This window comes from Nothobranchius furzeri, chromosome 14, assembly GCF_043380555.1.
Source record: "Nothobranchius furzeri strain GRZ-AD chromosome 14, NfurGRZ-RIMD1, whole genome shotgun sequence".
Classification (NCBI taxonomy): domain Eukaryota; kingdom Metazoa; phylum Chordata; class Actinopteri; order Cyprinodontiformes; family Nothobranchiidae; genus Nothobranchius; species Nothobranchius furzeri.
In genome coordinates this window covers 55,910,521-55,930,827 of record NC_091754.1, presented here as the reverse complement: position 1 = coordinate 55,930,827, position 20,307 = coordinate 55,910,521, and the positions used below count along the sequence as shown (strand labels likewise).

Below are 20,307 nucleotides of genomic sequence, written 5' to 3'. Positions count from 1 at the left end.
CACTTTTACAGATTTCTGAAAAATCATACATCATTTCTGAAAGTAGAAAACTCCAGAAAGATACTTTATGGTAAACAAGCTGCTGCTGGCCACACCCAGCCACCCCTTGATTGGCTGCAATGAGCTGAGGAGTTTGCATATGTGGGAGAGGATCGAAGTTGAGCCGGTGTTCCGTCATGTCCTGAGCAGGGGCCTTCTTTACCCCAGTTTTCCACTGGAGGCATAAACATGTTTGTATCTTAACAGATACATGTGGGAAACCCGGGGAAGCTCACTGTCAATGGGAATAAGCCCTTTTTACAAGACACACCATGCCGGAAAATCAGCGTAATACTAACATAAGGTTGTGTCTTATGAACGCGCCATACCTGCATGGCAAAACACGAATTTTGCAGAATTCATTCCACCTCACTTGGTAGTAATATGGCGGTAACTGTCTATCTGACCACTCATAAACGACTTAAGGCTCCCAGATGCCGCTTCAGCGTTGCGGCAAATTGACGACATAGTTTTGTAAAAACGGCTACGGATTTGTTGTTGGATCTGATAAGCTAACCAATTGCTGCCTTCTCAACACAACTCCAGATGTCTTGGATTTCAGTAGCCTGGCAAGCCATCCTATACATGTGTATATATAGTCTGGCCACGGCCCATAGACAGATCTCAGTCGTGGGGTGGAATCTACGGTTGTCTTTCAAGGTATCAACTCACTGCTGCGGATGTCAGTCAATGGGGCAGTCCGCCATGCAAATCAAAATATGAATTACTTTATTATAATCCTATAGAATATATTAAGTAATACAACTTTAAATGTTCCACTAGGACTGATATCACGTAGCGTTAAAAGACATGACACATTACTTTCACTGATCCAATCAGAATCTGCCAGATGTGACGGAGGCCTGGTTTTGGTGGTGTTTGGTAAATCTGTCATCTTTTCATTCGACCATAAACCAAAACATCCGAAGTATAAAACTACAGTATGCCCACGTCATCTCTAACGCCAGTTCAAAGCGTTCTAGAGAAGTTGTCGGAGTGGCCAATCCGTAACTTTCCTCTTCAGCCAAAAGAACCAACGACAAGCTGGATAAAATCTGTTGCTGTTCCAACCGCTTCAACGGTTCCTTTCAGAATAAAAGCTGATCCATCAAGACCCAGGTTTGGGTCTCGCTAGACCCCAACAAAATCGTCGTGACCCGGAAGTATCTCACAGACTGGTCTGGTCAGCAACCGCTGCTTTTCCTACTGGCTTCGGTTCCAGAAAAGGTCAAGCTGGACCTCGACATTGCTGATCTAACGGGGACTTCCGCTAAGGGTATGTAGGCCGGCGAAATGGCGTTGACTGTGTTTATGAATCTCCTAACCAAAGCTTAGCGCGAAGACATCACCTTCAATTCCCATCAGAACTAATCGCTTCTTCAGATTTGCTGGTTCTGAACAACATTCCACATCACACCATTCTCCGTCTCATTCACCTTAGTGACACCATACATTTAGTAAAAGTTAGTCTAGTTTAATTTGTTTAGTAATACAATTTTAAACTTTTAAACTTGTCTCTCTCTCTTCTGTTGTCTCTGAGTGAATACGAAGCTGTTATCTAATCCCTGCATTAAAAAGTTCCAATCTTCTGGTTTAAAATAACCCCACAGATCCACAAGGTTGATTTCATATTTCCTATGGAATCCTGCGCCTTATGGCTTATTAAATAACACGTAATTTAAATCATTACACTGTTGAAAAATATGCTAATTCATTCATTTTCTAAATAAGGTACCTTTATCTGCTTTTAGTTCAAAGAAAAGCCCAAGCCGTCCAATATTGATGCCAAAGACGTTTCTAATGAACCGTCGTCATCTTTGTTGTTCTTCTCCATTGCATCATCCTGCCCACCAAAACCAATGGTATTGTGAATGGCATTACACAATACTACTCAGGCCAATGGTAGACCTGCTGAGGCTCTTATGGAGCATGGCTTGACTGACATGGAGAGCAAAACCATTTTGCTTCTGCTACTGTCTCTCTAGGTTTCTAGGTTAGGATTTCATAGCACAGAGAAAGAAACCATTTAGATATTTAATCTCGTTTACTAGAGCGAATGGTCTGAGCTGTAGCACCCCCATGTGGTGGTTAAAGAACACTGCAAGCCAACAACGATCGACTTTTTAAATAAGCAAACATGCTAACAGAAACTGTAACGGAGGACCTCACACCAACAAGCTAGTGTTAGCAATACAACACAGCTAACGGCTACAGGAAGTTGGAGAATTATCTAGCTAGCATGTCAGCCATTTAAAAGGAGGAATTCTATTTTTTTATCTTATAATGCTAAAAAAAATACTTAAGTGAAAAAGTTATAAACGCTATGGGGAAAATTTAAATAGATTGTTGAACATCATTAGAATGCATCATTTTACAATAATATTTAAATGAAAAAATATATTTAAATGAATATTTTTACACTATTATTACCTTGATCTTCTAATTATGTTTTGCTCAACGTGACAAGAATTACAGAAAAAGAAAAGTCTGAATAGCTCTTTTCTCAGTATGGGAGTGAAAGGGTTAAACTCCCATGAGCCACTGCCACTACTGTAATTAGCATATTTCCAGATTGCTGCTACAGATCAGCTTCAGTACCTTTTCCTCGCATTGATTTGAAATCTGCATGTGGAAAAAATAAGAAACCTGCATCTCACTGTTGGCTTTAGTGGTATTTGTTTTTTCTGGGGTTTGCAGAAACACAAGAGGCATCTCTTGGCTTGTGTCCATCCTGCCATAAAGGAAACTCGGAGCGTACTTCATTTTTCATAACCTGTTATTTTGTCGCCATGCTGTGGAAGAGAGTCAGGTTAGCTGTGGACAACCCACAAGGGTTTAATGAAATGACTCAGACAGACTTGGGTTTCTTAAGGCATGAGTAACATGAGGTATTTAATCAGGCTGGTTGATAAAAAGTCTTTTAGTTTTCAGGTGAAGCAGCATTGATTGCATTTGTTCTTGATTTGAACATAAAGCTTTCATAACCCCTGAAAAACAAATTCCTTTAGACTCCTGTTGAGCAGAAGTAACCAGCAATTCAATACACTTCAAGCAACAGCTTGAAGAGAGAAATCCTCCCTGGAAGCTCGTGCTGCAGTTCCCACGCTGCAGGCAGTTTGGGTGAGACCGGCAACTGGGCTACAGCTGCTGCCTGTCTGACTCGGCTTGCTTGCAGCTGTTTTGTGGTCGATGAGCTGAAGCACCAGAAACCAGCAAACCAGTGTTGCGCCGTCCTTCCCTGATCTTCATTCTGCTACAGGCTAACTAGACTGAGCTCTGAAGACCTTAAACCTGAATAAGAGCAAAGCCGACTAAATTATCTTGAGTTTAAACTGCGATGAGTTTTCAGACAGGTGATGTCACCCCACCCGACCATAAATCAGTCGTGATGGCGGTAATGAATGTGTTTTTGTGTCTGGACAGTGTGAAGATTTGGAGGGCTCGAGTGAAAAAAAGTTGCGACAGAACGCCCGTAGGGGGGTTGAAGTGTTGAACACAGCTCTCTAAAAGTCTTTTATCTCTGTTGGCTGCAATTTGTTTCCTTCCAGCTGTGAGTCTGTAAAGAACACCAGGACTACATTACACAGACAGTAAAACGGTGCATGTAGACGTCAAATGGCCACACAGATAGAGGCCGGAATGTGGACCAAATGGCTCTCATCAGAGGATTTTCCAAAGATTCATAGTTCTTTGTAGACAATATTAACGTGACATTTTCAAAGAGTGACTACCCAAAATTATTTGGTGTTTCAGTGTTTTAGAACCAAGTGTTTTAAAGTAACACACAGCAGTTTCCTGCTCCTCCGCCCTACTGGTTGAAAGTGGAATTACAACTGTCGTAAACAACCCTGCATCAGCTAGCGCTAACAAAGAGCTAACGCTAACAAATACTAGAAAAAACCATGAAATTAAAGTTCCACACTGTTGGACAAAGAATATTATTACTTACAAATCCAGTAGCAACAAAGCCAGGTCACCAATAGTCTGTGATTTAGTAGCCTCCTTTAGCTCCCTGAAAACTAGTGTAGGCCCCGTCGATGTTCACTCTGATTTTAGCTCTTTGCTTTATCTCCAAAAACACCCTTACTTTTACATCCAGGCTGAGCCACGATGCCAACAGAAAAAGCAAACACTTTCTTTTTTTATTGCTGTGCTTTATATTGACAAATGCTAACCACTAGCATTGCAGCTAACGCCTGTACAGCAGACATATGCCCCCTGCAGAGTGGTGTCCAATACGAAACTGGTCAAGTTTCTAACTCAACATTCACTGAGGTCAATGTTAAAGCTCTACCATAAAGTTAAAAAAAATCTATTCTCCAATTAGTTATCTAGAATTTGACATGTTCATGGTTAATAGTCATCTTCATCTCATATTTCAAGCACAAAACATTGTTCAACATCTTTGCTTAAAACTTTGCCACAAACTATTGTAATCAATTTAGGTCTGGTGGTGATGAGCTACGATTTAGCCCCAGCTGCCCTGGGGCACACTGATAGACATGAGGCTCCCGAACCCTGGTTCCATCGGTCCACAGCCATCTCTGCGTAACTTGGAAAATCCGGAAATTGGATCAAGAACATATATAATTACAGGTGACATTAAAGAGACATTTTGGTCAAATCTCCAGGTTTTCACTCAAAGTGGGTGGAGTCTCTTGAGACAGGAACAAATCAGTTATTGCTAGGCAGATTGGTACAAAACAAGAGGCGAATTTCCAGTTTTTTAAAAAACTCTTGCATAAAAATGTCGTACAGACACTTTAGAATGCAATGTCACAGTTTTTTAAACTTCTGCAGTTTATGAGTCATTTTGTTTAGCTTGTGCTGTTTATTTCAACTGTAGCATCACGCATGTCCTGTTTTTGACCTAAAGGTCATGATCTGCTGCGTCTGCTCGAGCAGAGACATAAAGTCTCTGACAGCCTAATCTACATGAGATAGTGGCCAAGGTCTTTCATGCACTCTGCTCATCTGAACTGCTTCACCTTTGTTACAGCTCAAGACGAAGACGAAGAACTATTTTGATAAATACATAATCAACAACTTAGTTATTTACCAATAATAATGTGAGCCCAATGTTCAATCAATCTGTGAAATGACAATGTTATTACTTGATATTATAATCCTGTGATCAGTAGTATTTTACAAGTAATTAATTTCTTGGACATTTGCACTAGACACTAATGACACGTAACACTAAAGTCACATGACACATTTCCTTTTGTCTGATCCAATCAGAACCTTTGTTCCTGGCGCGAGGCGTGGTTATCTGTGGTGTTTGTAAAAACCCTCTTTTTTCATGTCAAATTCTGATTCGCCAGTAAACCAAAATATGACAATTATAAAAACTATTCCACGCCACCTTTTCTAGAGTTCAAGCGTTCCAGAGAAGTCTCGGACAGGCCATCCGGACTTCCTCTTCAGCCATAAAGAACCTCGACAAGCTGGATAAAATCTTTTGCAAGTTACACCTGACCGCATCGGTTCCTTCAGAATAAAAGCTGAACCTCACGACCCCTTCAGGGTCTCGGAGACGCCAGTGATAACCTGTCGTGACCTGGGAGCATTCCAAGACTAGTTTGGTCGGCACCGCTGCTTTTCTACCGGCTTCGGTTCCAAGGAGGGTCCAAGAGGACCTCGACATTCTGGATCTAATCGGAGGCTTCCCCTGCATACGTAGACCGACAGATGGTGTTGCATGTGTGTTATAAATCTCCAAATAAAGTTTAGAGCGAAACATTCACTCCCACTCAGAACTAAATGCTTCTCCGGATCCGCTGGTTCTGAATAACATTCCACACACACACACCATCATTCATCACGTCTCACTCCACCTTAGTTCCATCAGTACACAGAGTGTTTAAGTTAGTCTTGTTTAAATTGTGTAGAAATAAATTTCCTAACTATTTGAAACCTGACTCTCTCTCTTTCCTCGGAGTTAATACAAAGTGTCGCTTAATCCCTGCAATAAAAAGTTCCGATCTTCTGGTTAAAATAGTCAAAGATCCATCAGATTGATATTTCATATCTCTATGGAATCTTACATTTTATGGTTCATAAGTAAGATGTAAATGACCCATTCTTTATACAACCAAAGTCCAAATAACTATGCTACTGTACATGTACAACCCTAACCCTAACCTGTGTCACATTACCTGTTGCCAAAGGGTTTTATCCATTGCAACCACAACTGGACCTTACCACTCAGCACAAATGTGCAAGAGTGGGGCTCAGAGCTGGGGGGAAAACCAATGAGTTGGACTTTGACCAATTCTGTGAGCTGCATCCACAGACAAAGGTCTGATGTTCATATCAATGAATGATTGGTTGAAATACCATAAAAACACCCCAAAAACTGGCCAGTGTTTTCCAACCCTTTGACATTTTCTGGATAATTGTGACGAAAAAGTTACGGCTCGTTTTGGGTGACGACTTTGCATTAAGAGCCCTCGAAACTTTGAAGACCTTCATCAGTGGTAGTGGAAAAAAGAAAAAGCTAGTCTCTTCCTATGCTTCTTATCCTCCTTGCCTACAGACAAAAAAAAAACTGGGTAAAAAAAAGGAAAACAAGACATTTTTTCACTAATTACAAAGAGTCTGGAGACTACAAAGACCTCCACTCCTACAAACAGCCAGATAGGTTAAAGATGTTGATGTAAATAATTAGCAGACCTACATACATTCACATGAGATGAACATAGACTGTGGGGACATCTGTGTTTGTTTGCACCCTGTGGCTCACTTTGTAACCATGTCTGGTTTATAAGCTGTAACATCACCATGAAAGATGGTCAGAGGCACAGAAAGGCAGCTGTGGCTCAACATCTGGGATTGTAAGGACAAGGTGTGTTATGTATACATTGGTTTCTCTGTGTGTGTGTGCAGGTAATCAAGTCTTGTTTCAAAGGAATGCAACGTAGGATTGCTCAAAGTCTTTCCTTCATTCATAAAATTGTTTTTTCTGCTGTGGTTTTAGTGGGCAGGGTGGGCCGGATCGGCCTCATGTGCACGTAGGAGATGACTGAAAACGTTTTGTCATCCATCACTTCAAATGTGGAATGGATTCATTTCATTTATCGGGGTGAGGGGGCAGTGAAATTTTCAGTACAAGGGTGACTGAGCTGGGCTGATTCCATCTGAGGGGGACTGGCCAACTTTTTTCAATCTTTCTCAGCCACATTTGTATTTCAGGAGGAAATCAAACACTTAAAATTCTCATTCAGACTCACTCTCTGCCCTTCTCTCTGTCCCTGAAGGTCAACACGTTCCAAGCGGTGATTGGTTACGATGAGACAGACTCGTACACTCTCTTCCTTTACCCCGAAGATGGTCTGAACTTTTTCGGGACACAACCGAAGGTAAACGGTTCGGGACATCTCTGATCATTTTGAACACCTGTGTTAATGCTATTTGTTGTTTTGTGATTATATGTTTTCTTGTCTTTCTGTAGGAACTGTATAATGTTAAGATTGAGCTTCCTGCCAGAGTTGGCTTCAGTAGAGGAGAAGTTACGTTCTTCATATTCTCCCGATCTGAGGGACCCTTCTACAGCGTTACCACAGATGAGAAGAGTGTTAAAAGATTATCCCAGTAGGTGAAAACTGTACCAGTAGGTGACCTTTGCAACTGACAAAAGCCAACAATACAACAAAAAACTGGATTTCCCTAATTCAGTAATTAGTGAAGAGCTAAGCGACCGGATGACTCAGCTGTGTTTCATTCACTATTCCTGTTTATGCTAGCAAATCCCAAGGCGTTCCCTGGCCATGTAAGAGACATAGTCCCTCCACCGTGTCCTGGGTCTACCTTTAGGTCTCCTCCCGGTTGGACATGCCTGGAAAACCTCACCAGGGAGGCGTCCAGGAGGCATCCTGACCAGATGCCCGAGCCACCTCAACTGGCTCCTCTCGATGTGGAGGAGCAGCGGGTCTACTCCGAGCCCCTTCCGAATGACCGAGCTTCTCACCCTATCTCTAAGGGAGAGCCCAGCCACTCTTCGGAGAAAACTAATTTCGGCAGCTTGTATCCGCAATCTTCGTTCTTTCGGTCACTACCCAAAGCTCATGACCATAGGTGAGGGTAAGAACGTAGATCGACCGGTAAATCGAGAGCTTCGCCTTCTGACTCAGCTCTCTCTTCACCACGACAGACCGGTACAACGCCCGCATCACCGCAGATGCAGCACCAATCCGCCTATCGATCTCACGCTCCAGTTTTCCCTCACTCGTGAACAAGACCCCGAGATACTTAAACTCCTCCACTTGGGGCAGGACCTCATCCCTGACCCGGAGAAAGCATTCTACCCTTTTCCAAATCAAGACCATGGTCTCAAATTTAAAGGAGCTGATTCTCATCCCAGCTGTTTCACACTCGGCTGCGAACCGTTCCAGCGAAAGCTGAAGATCACGTTCTGATGAAGCCAACAGGACCACATCATCTGCAAAAAGCAGAGACCTGATCCTCAAGCCACCGAAACGGATGACCTCCACACCTTGGCTGCGTCTAGAAATCCTGTCCATAAAAGTTATGAACCGAATCTGTGACAAAGGGCAGCCTTGGCAGAGTCCAACTCTCACTGGGAACGAGCCCGACTTACTGCCAGCATTGTGGACCAAGCTCTGACACCGGTCATACAGGGACCTAACAGCCCGTATCAGAGGGCCTGGTACCCCATACTCCCGGAGCACCCCCCACAGGGCCCCCCGAGGGACGCGGTCAAACGCCTTCTCCAAATCCACAAAACACATGTAGACTGGTTGGGCAAATTCCCACGCACCTTCCAGGACCCCTCTAAGGGTATAGAACTGGTCCAATGTTCCACGGCCAGGACGAAAACCACATTGCTCCTCTTGAATCTGAGGTTCAACAATCCGACGGACCCTCCTCTCCAGAACCCCTGAATGGACCTTACCAGGAAGGCTCAGGAGTGTGATCCCCCTGTAGTTGGAACACACCCTGCGGTCCCCCTTTTTAAATAAGCGGACCACCACCCCGGTCTGCCAGTCCAGTGGGACTGCCTCCGATGTCCATGCAATATTGCAGAGTCACGTCAGCCAACACAGCCCCACAACATCCAGAGCCTTAAGGAACTCCGGGCGGATCTCATCCACCCCCGGAGCCTTGCCACAGAGGAGCTTTTTACAACCCTCATAATGCTAAATAGATGCCAAAATCAAGGATGATAGAATACAGAATAAACTATAAAATTAAGAAGACTAGTTTCCTTAAGATGGCCGCAGCACACTTTGATGCACCCAGACTAGTTTGTTGCTTGTCAGTCTGGTAAGATGTAAACACTGAACTGGTTTCTCCCTCTCTAGGGTTGGTAATACCGGGATTCCAGGTGTTTGGCTCTTCCACACTGGGAACAGACATTCTTTTGAAAACATCATTCCTGCAGCCATTGGTGGTCTCCTTTCTACCCTACCTCCTGAAGGACATGCCCTCTCCCCGGTAACATTAATGTTTCCTTTTAGTCGCACTTTAAAAATGACACGCAAATCTTAGTTTTGCCTCTCCAATGCCTCTCCAATGCTACCTTCACTGTCTCTTTCAGGACACCACCACCCCTGAGTATGGGGATTATCCAGATAACACCTTTGAGTCAGAGAGTCCAGAGGAGGTAGACGGCTACACCGCAACGGGTAAAGACCTTGAGTTTCAGCCTGTGCCTGATGGTGGCGACTCTGGTTCACTCCAGCCTGGAAGTCCAGGCTCTACTCCTCCTTCGTCAGAGGATTCTGATCACCAGGTCACGTACAATGGAGAAGAAGGAGAGGAGGGGCAGTACGTTCCTCCAAATCACCCAGAACGACGGGCTCAGCAGCTCCAGGAACAGAAACCACAGGTAACAGGAAGACTAAATAATTTTTTATTAATCAAGATGGCTGATCGCTAAACCTGTAAACCCCTGTGTTGCGTAAGGGCTCGTGAGTACAGTCGTGTCCCTCAGCTCATCACAGATGAACGGAGACATTTCTAATTTATGAGTATTTGAAATCAGTTCTAGTTATGTGGGTGAGGTGGAATGTTGTTTAGAAGCATGTTGCTGTCAACTAAATGCTGCCAAGTCATGATCCACTGGCCACTGGATGAAAGACTCCACGTATTCTCACATCACAGTTCTTTGGGTTGTAGCATCGGGATCGAGTTAATGGAACTGGCTTGGCTCACAGCGAAGTTAACATGCTGGAAGTTGGGACATTTATATTCTTATCCCGTCTCCATCTGTAGCTTCCTCTAGAGGTGGTGGAAGTGAACCCTTCTCCTGAAAACGAACCCCCCCTGTCCCCTGGGGGCTACGTGGTCAGTGTGGATGAAGAGGATGTTGACTTTGACACTGGAGGTGGGCAATAAATAACACACGTACACCTTTCTATGTTGTCTTTCTGACCTATTTTCATTTTTAAACCCTTTTAGTGTCACAAACACATAAAGGATCAATCAGAATCAATAATATTTGGTGCTTTTGAAAAATATTTTTAGTGATATTTTAACCATTTAGAACAAAGGTTATGTGAAAAAATTATAAATAGGATATAAATCACTATAGAACACCCTTTGTTTAGTTAATCTGTAGCTGGGGTTCACATCTATCTATCTATCTATCTATCTATCTATCTATCTATCTATCTATCTATCTATCTATCTATCTATCTATCTATCTCTCTATCTATCTCTCTATCTATCTCTCTATCTATCTATCTATCTATCTATCTATCTATCTATCTATCTATCTATCTATCTATCTATCTATCTATCTATCTATCTATCTATCTATCTATCTATCTATCTATCTATCTATCTATCTCTATCTATCTATCTATCTATCTATCTATCTATCTATCTATCTATCTATCTATCTATCTCTATCTATCTATCTATCTATCTATCTCTCTATCTATCTATCTCTATCTATCTATCTCTATCTATCTATCTATCTCTATCTATCTATCTCTATCTATCTATCTCTATCTATCCATCTATCTATCTCTATCTATCTATCTATCTCTATCTATCTATCTCTATCTATCTATCTATCTATCTATCTATCTCTATCTATCTATCTATCTATCTATCTCTATCTATCTATCTATCTATCTATCTATCTATCTATCTATCTATCTATCTATCTATCTATCTATCTATCTATCTATCTATCTATCTATCTATCTCTATCTATCTATCTATCTATCTATCTATCTATCTATCTATCTATCTATCTATCTATCTATCTATCTATCTATCTATCTATCTATCTATCTATCTATCTATCTATCTATCTATCTATCTATCTATCTATCTCTATCTATCTATCTCTATCTCTATCTATCTCTATCTATCTATCTCTATCTATCTATCTCTATCTATCTATCTCTATCTATCTATCTCTATCTATCTATCTATCTATCTATCTATCTAATTCTAAAAATAAAAATCATACATTATTTCCCAAAAGGGGAAAATACCAGATTTCTGCTTTAATATGAGCATTTGTGAAAGCATGATGGCCGCTGGGAGGGTAATACTACCTCTTCCCTCTGCTCAGCAGCTGGAAGTATAACGCTACCATTGTACTTGGCAGCTCACAGGTGTGTGTGTGTGTGTGTTCAGCATTCCCTCCCATGCTGCTACTCCCATAAGATTGACCATAAATAGGGACGTGTTCTCATTCCACTTGCATGGTTACATAAGGTTAAAAAGTCTGTGAGGGTAAAAAATATCCACATGAAGTCATTTGGCTTACTTTGAAGAATAAAACAAAAGGTGCAGCACACATTTGAGTTTCCCTAATCATACTGTCTCGAAAAACTGACATTTTAATGTAAAATGAGTTAATTTTTTAGATTTGTGAGAAGATAAAAATGACGGGCCTTGAATGATCCAACCAGTCAGGATGAAATGGGATATTCCAGCATTTCAGGATGTGTGTGATGACTGGTAAAATAATACAAACTAAGTAAAAAACATTTAGGTTCAGATTTAACATAATTTAAAAGTAAAACACTCCGTGACCTCTTTTAATGTGAGACATTCCAAACTACGTTCATCTGTTGTTGGGGAAGTGTTGACACTTTTGGTCAAACCTTGGTAACCTGTAATTTGATGCGTTATCTCCCTAGAGTGGGTGTTGTTATTGACTTTTAGCTTAGGTCAAGATGCCAAATTCAGGCCCAATCAGTAAAGTTGACAGATTTAGCAACATCTTTACGTAGGCTAAGAGCTTAACTCATAAAATTAATAGTTTTTATTGGAGGGCGATAACGAATCGGATTTAAAAAATTTGCATATTGTGTTGATTTCTGTATAATTTTATAGTTTCAAAAATATTGTGCTGACAAAATAAACATTGTGAGATAAAACCATGAAAATAAATTTCAAAGCTTGTCCATTCTGGCCACCGCTCACCACCCAATTCTGTATTCATAAAATTTTTTTTTGCTGAAACAAAATTTTTTGATTAGTTGTAGGAGGATGAATCAATGTGTTATAATGTGTTGTAATGCTATTTTCCCATTCTGTCCCAGTGATTCAGTACACTACTGAGAACAAGGAAACGTGTGCCAGGTATGTGTTCGCTCCACAGCTGGAGAAATCAGATCCTGTTTATAAAAGTTTACAAAAACAGAAACTTTTACTCTTCCATCGTCTAGATTCCAACAACAATGCTCCCAGAATGCTATTTGCTCAGACTACGCCACGGGGTTTTGCTGTCACTGTCGTCCTGGCTTCTATGGAAATGGTCGCCAATGTCTGCCTGATGGTTGGAACTCAAAACTCATTGTCATATCTTCTTGTTTAAATCTTCTTCATCGCTCAGCCTTGATGTTTCTCCGACCAGGTGCTCCTCAGCGCGTCAGCGGGAAGGTGAGTGGTACGGTGACAGTAGGATCGTTTCCGATTGTGCTTGACAACATCGACCTTCACGCCTACATCGTGGTTGGAGATGGACGAGCATACACGGCCATCAGTCAGGTAGAGGATGGAAATGATTCATTATCACCCAACACTAATAAATAGTAGCACGGTGGTATTAAAAGCAAGCAAAGCCTTATTTTATGAATCAGCTCTTTACAACAGTCACACAAGACTTAATAGGTTTTAAAATTACTGACAATGTAAAATATTGCAATGCATCAACATCTTTGTTAAAAAATAAAGAAAACTAGATCCACCACTTAAATTAGTACCTCGAATACTATGTCTAGTTCAAATATCTTGAAAAAACTGTCGTCTAAGTTCCTAAAGCCAATTCTGAGACTCAAAGATCAAAATGCCAAGGCCATCAACTGTCACTGAATTCATAAATGGAGCTAAAGATTTGACAGACAAAGGTATTGATTCCTCATATTGGGGCATCTGGTAATGTCTTCTTCATACCTCGGGAGGTGTTTCAGACATGTTCCTTTAGACCAGGGGTTACCAACCTGGTGCCCGCTGGCACCAATGTGCCCCTAAGAGCCTTATAGGGAACCTAAGTTACTTCTGCATCACGGGTCCCCGGAAGAACAAATAAATGAATGCAAGTCAACGAGGCTAAAAACGCTATTTTCTACTCCGCTTTGCCTTAGGCCCAGGATCGCACATATGTTGTACTGCCATTTAAATGAAAAGTAACGATGGGTGCTTCGACCATGCCAGTCACGTATTTTGAGATTTATCAGCTTGTAAAAGTTTGTAATTAGCATGACTTCAAACTAGAAGTCGGCACGTCGCATATGTGACATCACCACATAATCTCCTCTCCCCTAGCGTAGCTGCTACTTACCACATGACCAGATTTATGGTGGTTCTTTCCTCCTGCGGGAAGTTTGCTGAACTTACAGCCCTTTTGCCTCAGTTTTCTCCGTGTCTGGTTCGATGACGTCACTTTCGCGATGAAGCGCATTTGTAGTCCTGGACTTATTTTCACACAAAACCTAAAATAGCGTTTTCCCTTGTTCGACAATAAGCGTGTTCTTGGTATCAAAATGTGTCTTTAAAATTCATGGACATCATATGTGAAATCCATGGCATAAAACAAGCGGAATTAGAAAATAGCGTTTTTAGCCCCGTTGACTTGCATTTGTTTTTTCGTTCTTCTGGGGACCCGTGGTCCGGAAGCAGATGGGCGTGACTTAGGCACCCCATAAGATGCCCTTAGTTCCTGTTCTAAAAATAGCACAATTCACCGCTCAGCAAAGTATATAATAATACTTTCTGTGACTATTTCTAAAATCACACTTTGTGTGATTTAAAACATGGCAGCAGAGACGGCTTACAAAATTGTGGGAACTACAGAGAAACAGCTAATGAGTTATACAGTGAAGGATATACAGCTTGATGCTAAGAAAGAGTTCTACAGATGCTACCTTTGTTTCAAGGATGCTAAAGGAGTACTGGGAAGGTTGGAAGCTTATGACGGTGCTGAGAGAGGAGCTGTGGTGCATGTGGAGGTCTGGAGTAACCAAAAAGTATTAGAGTGGTGAAGAACATGTATGAGAGCTGTGAGACGGCAGTGAGGTGTGCTGTAGGAGTTACAGAAGATTTCAAGGTGGATGTGGGAGTGCATCAAGGATCTGCTCTGAGCCCCTCCTTGTTCACTTTGGTGATGACAGGCTGATAGGAGATGTTACGCAGGAGTCTTCATGGACTTTGATGTGTGCAGTTGACATAGTGATCTGCTGCGGATAGGATCAGGAATGAGTTCATCAGAGGGACAGCCTGTTAGATGTTTTGGAGATAAAGTCAGAGAGGGCAGACTGAGATGGTTAGGACATGTCAGGACAGGAGATAAATGGATATGATGAAAGAGGACATGATTAGCTGGTCTGAGGGTAGAGGTTGCAGAAGACAGGACTGAATAGAGACGGATGATTGGCTGTGGCGACTCCTGAAGGGACAAACCCAAAGAGAAGGACTTTTTAAAATCTCAGTTGCACTGATATATATTTAGAAATGATATTAATAAAAAAGTCCCAAATATGTTTATACATAATGTTTATTTAAACTACTAGTTCAAAGGTCAGTTTTGTACACATGAAAAAACTTTGTCTATCAACTTGGTAGTCCTTCATATGGCTCCGTAATGGTGAAGTAGCTCTCAGCCTCAGAATGGTTGGTGACCCCTGCTCTAGACACTGAGACAAACCCAGGACATGCCGAAGAGGTTTTCTGAACTGAAGGAGGTATCTGGGAAAAGGAAGTTCTGGGATCTCTTATAGGCTTTTTCCAACAGCGCTACTCAGGGTGACTCGGGAGGGTGTGGTTCGGTCTGGCCGTCTTTTCCAACAGGACAGTTCAGTATGTTCCCCTTACATTCCCTCTACTTTTCAGCCCCCCTCTTCGTTGTGGTTCCAAGGGCTGACCCAAGTCAGCACTGGAACTTGTCAGCTGCTGATTGGCTAGAGGGTGGAGTTACTGGTTGCTCCAGAGCAGTGAACCTCAACTGGTGGTCCGCGGGCCAAATCCTGCCCGCCAGACCTTTCCACCCGGCCTTTGGGCCCTAACGTCCTCCAAATGAGTTGTGCACAACTCCTGATGAAGGTCTCAGACCGAACATCTCGACAAATAAAGCTCTCACATCGCAGATTGAAGTGTGCGGATTCTGATCTTTTTGATTTCTACTTTTGTTCCAGCACCTCACCCAGATGAGCGGTGACTCCTTCTACTCTAAATGTTAATAAATTAAAATACAATAATACTTTAACTTTATTTTAGAAGAGCACCTGGCCCTCACGGTGTCGGCTGGAAAAAACGCTGGCCCTTAAACAAATGTATTTGAAGACCCCTGCTCTAGAGATTTCTGGCTACTGCAGCCATTTTGTTTTACTCAAAATAAGAAAATCTGGATCATATTTAAGCGTATTTACCTTAGGCTGTTCTTCTAGAGAAGAATTGATTTTCTTTTTAGACTTAGAATAATATGAAATGCCTAAAAAAGACTTTTTTTTTACTTTCTTAGAAATAATTATTTGCAGTGTATTCTTTAAACTTAAGGGTCCAGTAAGGGCTGTACGTGGGTTTACTCCCAGCCAGGAAAATGTGACTGATATTATGTGACTGATGTGAACTCATGCCTTGTTGGTCAGGTACCTGAACCAGTGGGCTGGGCCCTGATGCCAGTGTCACCAGTAGGAGAACTTTTCGGATGGCTGTTTGCCCTGGAGCTGCCCAATAGCCAAGCAGGATTTAAAACTACAGGTGATTTTTTTTTAGTGTCCACTTTTAAATCTGCTGCTTTGGATATCTTGACAGGACATCTGCAGGGGACACAAGCTCCTCTACAGCGAGGACGTTCTGTGTCTTCTTGAGTGTTTTCGGCCATGCAGCCAGCTGTATTGTCCCCAGTGACCTGATGCAATATGAGGCTTCCATCTCCCTTCTCTAACTGAAAACAGCTGCTTGTGTCTGAAAGTAGCTTTTCTAATTCTGTACTTGTGAAACTGCTGCATCATTCAAGGGGAAATGAACCAAACCAAAGAGTGATTGACTTGTTGGCTCCTTGTGTTACCAGGTGCTGAGTTCACAAGACATGCTGAAGTGCTGTTCAACCCTGGAAATCAGCGGCTGTCTATCATACAAACGGGCAGCGGCCTAGACGAGCACAACCACCTGAGGGTGGAAACCATCGTCAGTGGCCACGTGCCATTGCTCCCACCTGGAGCCGAAGTTACGGTGCAACCCTTCAAAGAAACCTACCAGTACTACCCCTCGGGTATCCACAACCAACATTAAAGGGCAATAACTGGGGATTGTAGTTGGCCAAACGTTTCTGACGTTCTCTCTTTACTTTCTCTAGTTATCACTTCCTCTTCTGTGAGGGAGTTTGTGGTTGTTTCAGCTGAGCGAGGCTCCCAGTCCTACACCTTCCACCTGAAACAGAACATCACCTATCGGGACTGTCGCCATGACAACCGTGCCACCCCTGAAACCTTGCAAATCACCATGGAGAGAGTTTTCGTGATGTATGTCAAGGAAGAGCGGATCCTGAGATATGCCATCACCAACAAGATCAGTCCAGTTGGAGGTGGGTTGACTCAGATGGGGTTCTTTCATTAAAGTCCCAGTAGTCATCATCACACACCGGTGAAATGGCGTCTTTGCGTTTGACCCATCCTGTGGGGAGCGGTGAGCTGCAACAGTGGTTTAACCCCCCTATCCAACCCCTTAAAGCTGAGCATCAGGCCCTTTCAAAATTTATGGTGTGACCTGACTGGATTTGAACCCTGATCTCCCAGTCCCGACGTGGACACTCTACCACTAGGCCACTGAGAAGGTAGACCATAGAAACTAGGCCTAGTGTGGGAGCAATCAGCCCCAAATCCCTCAGCTCAAATCGGGTTAAATCAAACTGTTTACCTAACATAAGAGGCTTTTCCTGCACAAGAGTCAAACTTTGATGAAAGGAAAACAAGACTTTTTACTCCCCAATAAGTGGTGATTTAGTTTCAGTCGTGGGTCAACAAAAACTTGTACAAGAACTGTACCACGAGGTCAACAGTCCGGGTTTCACTGTAGCATTTGAAGATAGATCTTTTAGACAATGGAACAAATTGAAGACATGATGCAATACACATGTTCACCATCATCCATGACAGACTGGTCTATGATCTCAAACTCTTCCCTGTCACCATTCTGATTGAAGGAGGGTTATGTCAGCATGGACCACCTTGGTGCGATCTCCACCAGCCTATGACATTTCACCTTGAACACAAGCCAATAACATGGGGAACATTATATCTGACTGCCTAAATTCATTCCAGACTAATTCTGTCTTTCTCTAATTTGTCGGGCGCACCATACGCTCTGTAAATGGGAGGTTTTTCCACTCGTAGCTCTCCGACTCACACCCACACTGGGATTTGTTGCAGCTCAGCCACAGAAACCACAGCCAAAGCACGGTGCAGTGTTGGATAGAGCTCGGGTTTAAACACTTCAAGCTGAGGATTGGGGTCAATAAACACTAAAACCATTGACAACAATCTTCAAGTGTTTTGTTTAACCACTTCTATTTCTGGGTTTATTGTCTATCAAAGCTAGAAGACCACTTTGAACACGATTACAAGGGGGTGGACGTAGCAGGCAGCGTGGCATCATCAGCTCCTGGTCCAATTTCTAAAATATCTCGACAAAAACCAGAGGTGTATATGTGCCAGTCAAATGTTTGTAACAGCAGGTATTTGTAGGTTTAAAGCTCTTTTAAGAAAACTAATATTCAGTTTTAGAGAACGACTGGATAGCTCTGCCAACCGTATAATTTTAGCAATCACTGATCCTGCTGTTAGCAGTTGTCACTATTTGTCCAGTATGAGGAAGCACTGGTTGAGGTGTTTGTGTGGTTACTCTTAATTGTGTGGAACATCTTTGTAGTAAGTACTTAAAATAGACTTTTATTTTATTTTTATGCTTTTATCTTTTTAATTAGTTCTATTTGTTTTTACCTATTTAGTTTCATTAATTCTTTTTAATGTTTTGTTGTTTTATATGTATGTATGTATATATATATATATATATATATATATATATATATATATATATATATATATACACACACACACACACACACACATATAATTTATTTATTATTAAAAAAAATTACCTGGACCTCAGAGTCTGTCTATAAAGATTATCTATCTATCTATCTATCTATCTATCTATCTATCTATCTATCTATCTATCATCTATCATCTATCATCTATCATCTATCTATCTATCTATCTATCTATCTATCTATCTATCTATCTATCTATCTATCTATCTATCTATCTATCTATCTATCTATCTATCTATCTATCTATCTATCTATCTATCTATCTATCTATCTATCATCTATCATCTATCTATCTATCTATCTATCTATCTATCTATCTATCTATCTATCTATCTATCTATCTACCCCATAAATTGAGATGATTTGTGTTTGAATCTGCTGATAAGAGGGCACTTGAATGTAATTGTTTCCATACTCAGACATTTGAGATATTCTCATATTTATTTTCTAAGTTGATAAACGAGTACTCAGGATTACTCATGTTACTTGTTTCTACACATGAAAAGTATTTAACCGTATTACTTTCAAAGCTACTGTTAGGTAACTACAGATGTGTTATATTTTACAAGGTAAGCAAAAATAAATGTTGCCTTTTGGTCAAAACATTGCTTCTGTTTACAGTTTTAGAATCTCTTTATTTTACATTGTAAATTAGCATTTTTGGAGCATGACCAGTTTAAAGTCAAATAAAAATGTCCCATAGCTTTAACTAACTTGTACAACAAAGTAGTTCATCCTGGAGCTGACGCTCTTTGTTAATACTGATTGTGAATCGATTTAAATTGAGAATCGAGAATCGATTCTGAATCGAATCAGCACCCCGAGAATCGTAATCGAATCAAATCGTGAGTTGCTCTAAGATTCACATCCGTAGAATACTGCATGTGTCAGGTTATATTTCTGTTGTCACCGGCTCTTTTCGATGAACACCAGAAAGTGGCCGAGATCTAAAGAGATGAAGTGGAGGAGAGAAAAAAGTTTGGGACGAAAAGCACGCCTTTCAGCCACAGTTTTTGGATGCACACCAAGTCTCTGTCACCGGAACGTCAACACACTGATTAATCAGGTTGTGATGACATATCTCACACGTGCACACGCTCACACACACAGCCGTGCACCCAGAACACAGCTGGAAGAGCTTTCTGGGATCAGGGGTTTCATAAACACAGGTTAAGTGGTGTGTGTAACAGAGCACACGTATATGTGTGTTTGTGTTCAGGGGTCCTACACTGTCTGGGAAATAATATTGCAGCCAATGACAGATTTTCCTGGATGAGGGGGGTTGCCGGGTAGAATAGCTGCCCTGTGAGGTCATGAGAATCAGTGGCTGCAGACGAGCTTGAGGCAGTGGGGTGATGGAACAGCGATAACACAAACAAAATAAATGTATGAGAGTACATGTTCACTCTGTCAGAGGGGACTTTAAAAGCACAACATCCTACGTTTCCCACAATGCAGCAGTAGCAAACCACTCACAGTGTTTGAAAGGATTCAGCTTTAATAAAACCATTCATAATGACTTTTAACTACAATTTAAAACCATCAGTCCATATTTGAAATTATATTTTAATACATGTAATCAAAACATGGAAATTGCATCAACCTTTGGAAAGTTGCTGTTTGGTATGATCTAGGCAGGAGTTGGTAAGTGATTCTGACCTTTATCTAATTACAAGAATTTAAGGATATTTAGTCCGACCCAGACGGAGCTCGCTTTTAGCGTTGTCGTTTAA

At 41.6% G+C, this 20,307-nt stretch overlaps 1 protein-coding gene across 6 annotated transcripts in view; it reads left to right on the top strand.

Annotated features, from left to right (window-relative positions):
- Window positions 1-20,307, top strand: part of nid2a (nidogen 2a (osteonidogen)) — a 77,218-nt gene that overhangs the window by 5,252 nt on the left and 51,659 nt on the right. For all 6 annotated transcript variants that reach the window (XM_070544204.1, XM_070544205.1, XM_070544207.1 and 3 more), the window contains exons 4-14: window positions 7,299-7,400; window positions 7,493-7,632; window positions 9,363-9,495; window positions 9,599-9,889; window positions 10,276-10,387; window positions 12,570-12,609; window positions 12,696-12,805; window positions 12,884-13,017; window positions 16,113-16,224; window positions 16,538-16,738; window positions 16,823-17,050. In XM_070544204.1, the coding sequence (XP_070400305.1) occupies window positions 7,299-7,400; window positions 7,493-7,632; window positions 9,363-9,495; window positions 9,599-9,889; window positions 10,276-10,387; window positions 12,570-12,609; window positions 12,696-12,805; window positions 12,884-13,017; window positions 16,113-16,224; window positions 16,538-16,738; window positions 16,823-17,050 (1,603 nt within the window). The remainder of the gene's footprint in view (window positions 1-7,298; window positions 7,401-7,492; window positions 7,633-9,362; window positions 9,496-9,598; window positions 9,890-10,275; window positions 10,388-12,569; window positions 12,610-12,695; window positions 12,806-12,883; window positions 13,018-16,112; window positions 16,225-16,537; window positions 16,739-16,822; window positions 17,051-20,307) is intronic.